The following is a 7,800-nucleotide window of genomic DNA, read 5'->3' on the forward strand; positions in this document are numbered from 1 at the left end:
AATGACCTAATAAAATACGAATTACGAAAATAAGAACCATTTTAAATATTTTAATAAAAATGGAGACCATTTTAAACATTCTGTTAGAACGAGGACCATATGCAACAAATACTACGAAAATGAGGACAAAAAGGTATTTAAGCCTAATTAAAGCCTAATTATTTTATATTTTGTTAGTTTAATTTAATTTGTTAATAATTAATACTAATTAAACCTATATTTTAAAATTTACTGTATATTAATATTTTTTTGTTGCTCGTATAAAAATTACTAGAGTTTACCTGTTCTTTCATGGAAAACCTTTTACTTACTCACCCGTCAGTTTGCAAAAACCCTTCACTCACAAAACGCAACAAGCATACTCGCTAAGCTTCTCTGCAATGGCCGATTCCGGCGTCACTTCTAACAGGAGGGATCCTATAAAGTCCTCAGGTGTGTTTCTATTCATCCCTAGGTTTTCACTTCTCAGCAGTTCAAAATTGAGAAAATAAAAAAAAAATCAGAGAGAAATGCTAAGGTTTCTAAAACTCCATTTTTGAACTCTGACAATAAACCTAATCGAGAGATTCAATCGTGTTTTTTTTTTTTTTTTTCAGTTGGGAATGCCGCCGCTAGTAGGAGACGAGAGCATGCAGTAGCAGTTGGGAAAGAAAGGAGGGAATCGCTGATGCGAGCGAAAAGACTCTGCAGGGTGGGCATTGGTGGTGGCGACTTCGAAGTTGCCATTGGCAGTGACATGTTAATTGATGAAGAGCAATCTAATTTGGAGTCTCAGACTTCGGTGGCCGTGGAAAATTTGAAATCTGCCCTTGCTTTTCAGTAAGCTCTTCCGAACTTGTTGGTCTTCAATGTTCATCTTGCTTGAAGTGTTGGTTGTTTTTGAATTCGGCTTTTGTTTGGACTTTAGAGAAAACTTCTCCGTAAGCTTTCGGAGAAGAAAAGATCAAATTAATTTCAGTTGTAAGCTAATTATGTTTAGCTTATGGATGAGCTAATTTGGAGTTAATTTCTCCCGAAGTCTCCCCGAAGTTGTTTTAGCTTAGGCATAAGCTAATTTTAGCTTGTGGTGGAGTTAATTTCATTTTTTTGTTTCTTATTTTCTTCTTCTGCTTTGTTTGTGGAGAGGTTAATCCAAACAGAGGTGGTTATGGTAAGACAATGAAAGAGGTTTAGTAAATTATTTGTAGTTTGTGGTGAACTCAGAGGACTATTATGAGTAAATGGGGGCAAAGTACTTGCGACTTTGTGAAAATTGTTTTATTTGAAATTGTGTAGTTGAAACATATAATTAGCCAATAGTTTTGTTGGTCTGAGGATGTAAAACCCACCTAATGTTACGAGTGTTCTGATTGAGGTGGGAGGATGCACGAATGAAGGAAACTTATACACTAAATGATTGGTGTTTTGTTGTTTTATTTCTTTTACTGGTCTTTTATTAAATCTTTCAGTATTGTCTTGGCTATGTTTTTATACAATCTGAGTAAGACTTAAATTATGTTAATGTACTTCTTATATTCATTAACTTTGGCTTAAGCATTGCCTTATACGTGTTCAATCAATAGGGGGAAGGGTGCGGTGAAGAAAAGAGTTGGGACCCTTCAAGAATTAAGGCGTTTGCTGTCGAGATCTGAATTTCCTCCTGTTGAGTCTGCCCTTAAAGCTGGAGCTGTACCCATTCTTGTGCAGTGTCTTTCGTTTGGTTCTCCAGATGAACAGGTCTGAAGTTTTTTCTTCCTTTAAGTGGTGTTCAATGTCACAAAAGCCTTACCTATGCTTGCTATGCATATTGAATGGGATCAGTAGTGGGAAATTTTTTTCTTAGAGCTTATATATTGAGGTCAATGGCTTCTGCAGTTGCTTGAGGCAGCTTGGTGTCTCACAAATATTGCTGCAGGGAATCCAGAAGAAACAAAAGCATTGTTGCCTTCCTTGCCCTTACTTATTGCTCATATTGGGGGTGAGTGATCACTTTGAGATTCCTTTTGCCTTTACAGAAGTTAATTATTATTTCTATTTATATTTTGTATATAATAAAGATTTAGGAATTCTTATAGCTTGAATTTTTAAAGAATTGTAAGATATTGTTGTATCTAAAAGGGATGGAAACATAATTATTTTTTTAAATGTCCTCTTTTATACTCTATTCAGCATTATTATAACAAAGTTGTTATTGAAGGTTGAGACTATTTTAATAATTTTAGTATTTACAGTGACCCTTTAAATTCATGAATGATCCTGTCTGCAGAAAAGAGTTACCCACCTGTTGCTGAACAGTGTGCTTGGGCTCTGGGAAATGTGGCTGGTGAAGGTGAAGACTTGAGGAATGTTCTGCTAGTTCAAGGGGCTTTACTACCTCTTGCAAGAATGATGCTACCAGACAGAGGTTCTACTGTTAGAACAGCTGCCTGGGCTTTGTCTAACCTAATAAAGGTTTCAGATACAACAATTAAATAAGTTGCTTATTGCATATTGTTTGTTTTGGTGATCGACCTTTTTGTTACAACACTTTAATAATGGCTGTTCTAGTACATTCATGGTCCATTTGCTTGTATGGTGGGGTCATTTTTTTCTGAGATGTGTTATGTTGTGATTAAAATTGTGATTGCTTTTGCATTGTGATTTGTGTAAGATGTAACATTCCATATGTATTTTTTGTTTGTGAACATGTGTTTGCCATGACGTGATTTCCTTTCTGGAAACTGAACATGACTTTATTATGTTTGCATGTAGGGCCCAGATCCTAAAGCTGCTACAGAACTCGTTCGTATTGATGGAGTATTGGAGGCAATCATTCGACACTTGAGGAAAGCGTGAGTATTACTTTGGGACTACTTGTTGTATTATCTTGGTCATTTCTTAGTCTGTAGCAGTGTTACCTTTGGCCTGATTTCTGGCAACAATGTGAATTCAATTAATATCAGTGAAAACCTTCCAAATTATTGTGCCATTTCTTTCCCATTTGAACTATTTCTTATTGATGTTAGCAAAATTATCTCTGTAATTTCCAGACTTATTTGAATGAATTCCTTGAAACTGAAATTTGTATGCCTATAACTTGTATGCTTATGAAGTTCACTTTTCTATAGGTTTATTATGAGCTTAAAGACAGAAGTGATGATAGTTCAAATCCTTGTTTTAGTATTATGACCTTGTGAGAAACTTATTTCCTTAAGTGTTGCAGAATAACAAGTTTTTCTACTCATTGAATATATACCCTGCAAAGCTGTCCTGATTATTGTCTTAATAATAGTTTTTTCACCTCAGGGATGATGAGTTGGCCACTGAAGTAGCATGGGTGGTGGTTTATCTGTCTGCCCTTTCAAATATAGCTACCAACATGCTGGTGAAGAGTGATGTACTTGAATTACTTGTAAATAAATTATCAACATCAAACAATTTGCCATTAATGATTCCGGTAATGATTTCTACTGCATTATGTTTTTTTTTTGTTCAGTTGTTGCAAAAGTGTCTCTTGGCATCTGTGACATTTTGTTGTGGTTAGCATATATCAATACACTCAAGTCACAATGCTTATGTTATTCTCATTGGTCTGTTGTTTCTAATAATAAAGGGAAATTCCTCTAGATTTTGCGTAGTTTAGGTAATCTCATTGCTGGCGATTCCCATGCAATTAATGCGGTTCTCATTCCTGGACGTGAAATTGCAGGCTAGTAAATTTTTCATTTTTTTTTTTCGGCTAAGATGAATGCATTCATTTTGGTTAAACAGGATGGATGAAATTCTCACATCTGTATTTTATTGGAATTTTCAGCTAATGCCATAGAAGTTCTTGTAAAATGTCTGAATTGTCAAAACAGGGTCTTAAAGAAGGTACAAAATTTAATTTTTACTTTTTGAATCTATCTTTGGATCAATCAACAGAAGCTTCATAATATATGCAGGAAGCAGCCTGGGTGCTGTCTAATATAGCTGCTGGTTCTGTTGAGCACAAACAGTTGATATATTCTAGTGAAGCAGTGCCTTTGCTATTGGAACTTCTTTCTGCCGCTCCATTTGATATAAGAAAAGAAGTGGCTTATGTATTAGGAAACCTTTGTGTTGCCCCGACTAAAGGTGATGGCAAGCCAAGTTTGGTCCTGGAGCACATGGTTTCACTTGTTGAAAAAGGATGCTTGCCAGGTTTTATTGATTTGATTAGGTCTGCTGATATTGAAGCTGCAAGGCTTGGACTTCAGTTGACAGAGCTCGTAAGAGATTTCAATGGTTGTCTAAATAATTACTTTCTATATATTTTGACTAGAACACGTCTATTCACATGGTTTAGTGACTAAATCAGGCCTATTCGTTTGTCCAATCATGACAAAATTACTCCTCACAACCAAGAGCATACCAAGTTCTAAGATTTAAACCCCTGGTTGATTATGATTTCTTGTGTTGGTAGGTCCTGAGGGGGATGCCAAATGGCGAGGGCCCAAAGCTTGTAGAGCAAGAAGATGGGATTGAAGCCATGGAAAGATTTCAGTTTCATGAAAATGAAGATCTGAGAACCATGGCAAATACTCTAGTTGACAAATATTTTGGAGAAGACTATGGGCTTGATGTCTAAGTAGGGATCAAACTAGCGAGATTCACTGTCATTTCTACCCATACAATGCTTGCCTTGCCTCGTGCCACATGTCAAATATGGAGCAATACAAGTCAATGACATTGCTGATCAACGATTCTTTATGAAAGCCAAAGGAATCTGTTTTGGTATTGTTGTGTTTGATAAAATTATACAGGGCTTGAGATTGTACACTTTCGGTAGCCCTTGTATTAGTACATACAAGATAGCTGAAATGTAAAATTTTTGTTTGTATTTCTGTTCCAGTTCTTTTTGTTAGAATGTAGTGCCTATATGCAAAAGATACCAGTTACCAGTAAGTTCAGTACACTCCCAGAATTTGATTCCTAACTTTTTATATGGTTTAATTGAACCTTTCTTGCATTAACCTTGACTGCATAATTCAGTCTAACCATTCGAGCGTGACACAATAATTGCGCACGGATTTAAGTTATCCCCTGTCGGCTGAAGTAAACAATTTTCAAATTTTCAAATTGTAAAACACCAAAAGGGTAAAAAAATATGTTCCATTTATTTTTGTAATGTAAAAAAAATTTTTTTTGAAAAGTCAATTCCGAAATGAATAGTGTTATGAAATAAAACTTGTTAAGAGAAGGTTATGTTAGCCTGTTAGAAAACTGTCAAGAGCAGTTAGAAGGATTGGCTGTGAGTAGAAAGTCAGCTACTAATTTTAGAGAATTCTGATCCTTTTGAGAGTATTCAATGTAGCCTTCGAAACATTACTATGATAAGGTTCTTTCATTTTGTGTTATTCGGGGTCTTGTTTAAATCTCCTAGAATTAGAAATTTTTCTTAACAATTTGTATCAGCTAGGGCAAACTTTTTTGGTATGGCAGATGCTATGCGTAATGCTCAGGCAATAAAAGGTGTTGAAGAACAACTGTACATGCGCGTGGATTCTGGTTTCATGGAGTGAACGGATCTGCAGCAGACATTGACAACATCTTTGAAACAAAATCAAGCAAAAACTGTTGAAACAAAAACTTGAGGAACAAACCTATAATCCGCATGCAGCTTCTAACTCGTGGGGGAGTGTTGCATTTCTCCCTGTGCTTGGGGGACAAGGTTAGTTAGGATAGATTTTTCTCATTTTAATGGAGAAAGTGTCAATCATAGGATATACCAATGCAATAATTACTTGATTGATAATACTCCTAAGAATTCAAGGTGAAGCTTGCCGTTGTTCATTTGGAGGGCCCTGCATTATAATGACAATGTTGTGCCTTCAACACTAGGCCAAATGACGAGGTCCAATTTTTACCCCAAGCCAACGAGAATGAGAAAGGGCAGCTGATTCTAGGCCTAAGAGAGTGATTAAAAGACCCAATGATTGGAGACTCTATGTCAATGGAAGTCATGTTCAAATATTTATTAGAAATAGTCTTTTGTCCTTTTGCTAAGGGGTATAATGCTTTTGGATGCTTGTCTTTTTGTTCAGGGTTTGTTATAAAAACGATTATGATGAATGAATGAAGGATATATCAGAATATCCATTTCAATTTTTCTCCCTTGCTATTTCTTTAGGATGTTAGTTCTGCATTTAACAGTTTTTTTTATCTTTCTTCTTTAACATTTGGTGTTGTCATTAAGAGATTCCATTCATGGTCGAAGGATTCCGTTTCAGAAGAAACAATCTATTAGATCATTTCAATAAGGTATTACATCTTTTGGAGGAGGTTTTTGTGGCCCTTACAACATTGGAAAATCGTTCCCCATCTCCGTCGCTAAGCCCTAGTCCGAGAGATTCCATGGTCGCGGTTCAACATTATTGACTCAAGCTCAATGTTCCTCGTGTCAAAGTTGTTGACCCCATGATTGGCTATTCAAAATCACACAATTCTTTGAGTATGAACTAACTTCGATAGAGGAACCATCACCGCTGTCTCTTCCTACCTTGATGGCCAAACATTAGCATGGTATCAATGGATGCACAAGAACAACCAATTGATCTCATGGACTAGTTTGTTGTTACCTTGGAAGTTCGTTTTGCTCCCAGTGTGTACAACGATAAAAAAGGTAGGTTGTTCAAGCTCTATCAGACCTCCGATGTTAGTACTTATTTCCATGAGATTGAATCCTTGGCTAACCGTGTGGAGGGCTTGCCACCGACATTTCTTCTGAGTTGTTTTGTTTTTCTCCTTTGGCCGAAAATTCTTTGGGAAGTGGTTGCCCTTCAACCTTTGAATTTAACATAGGTAATTGGACGAGCTCATTTGCACGAAGAAAAATGATTGAAACAGTTCGAGTGCATAATCCACAACCCATATCTCAGTGGTTGCCTACCACGGTGCTCTAACCACCGTTAACTCAGCAGCCTCCTTCAATCCAAAATCCTACTCCTTCTACAATTGTGTCACACTCATTCCCACCCTTATTGTCGACACCATCACCACGTACTCATTTTAAGCAATTAACAGAAGTAGAGATGGCTGAGAAAAGAGAAAAAAAGGGCCTTTGTTTTAATTGTGATCAACAATACTCAAAGAATCATCGTTGTCTAGCTTGTTTTCCCCTTCTTGTTGTTGAAGATGATGAACTTGGTGAGGATGTTTCTATTGGACTCCTCCCTTCCAACTTGGTCCCATCTGACCTTAATCCTAGTGTTGGGGATCCACGCGGGTTGGATTTTACCCACAAGGCCTAACTCAGCCTTAATGCCTTATCAGGCTTAGGGGTGACAAACACAATTCAAGTTTTGGGCCACATCAATAAGAGGTCCGTGAGTGTCTTAGTAGATGAAGACAGTACACATAACTTCATTCAAGCAAAGTGTCCAACATTGTATTTGAAGGTCTTAGTTGTAAGCGAGGAAGAGTTGACTTGTTCGAAGATTTGTAAAGAGGTCAAAATTATCATTCAAGGACATCATTTTTGGGTACTATGGACCATGATAAGGTTTCTTTATCATTGATGTAACTACAACAACTAGTCCAAATGGGATGAGTAACCTAATTATATTATTTACAAGTAAAGCCATTAGAGATGGCATAGACTCACATTCAATTTTTGCACCTTTTCACTGAAACCACCTCACTCCCTCCTCGACGCCCATTTGACCATTCTATTTTGCTTCTCTCTACAATGGCACCAGTGAATGTAAAATCCTATCACTACCCTCATGTCTAGAAATTGGATATTGAACAGCAAGTGGAGAAACTCCTTGCTAATAGGTGGATTCGACCCAATACGAGTCATTTTGCCTCTCTAGTATTAGT

The 7,800-nt window shown here is 36.7% G+C and overlaps 1 protein-coding gene across 1 annotated transcript; it reads left to right on the top strand.

Annotated features, from left to right (window-relative positions):
- Positions 1–289: 289 nt before the first annotated feature.
- LOC114189656 (importin subunit alpha-9) lies at positions 290–4,932 on the top strand. Its single transcript, XM_028078287.1, has 11 exons — positions 290–432; positions 597–819; positions 1,563–1,716; positions 1,855–1,957; positions 2,246–2,430; positions 2,731–2,810; positions 3,265–3,415; positions 3,586–3,667; positions 3,773–3,831; positions 3,903–4,208; positions 4,403–4,932. Exons 1-11 carry the CDS (start codon positions 381–383, stop codon positions 4,565–4,567), a joined length of 1,560 nt encoding a protein of 519 aa, XP_027934088.1. The 5' UTR covers positions 290–380; the 3' UTR covers positions 4,568–4,932.
- The last annotated feature ends 2,868 nt before the right edge of the window (positions 4,933–7,800 follow it).

Source organism: Vigna unguiculata, chromosome 7 (genome assembly GCF_004118075.2).
Source record: "Vigna unguiculata cultivar IT97K-499-35 chromosome 7, ASM411807v1, whole genome shotgun sequence".
NCBI classification, from domain to species: Eukaryota; Viridiplantae; Streptophyta; class Magnoliopsida; order Fabales; family Fabaceae; genus Vigna; species Vigna unguiculata.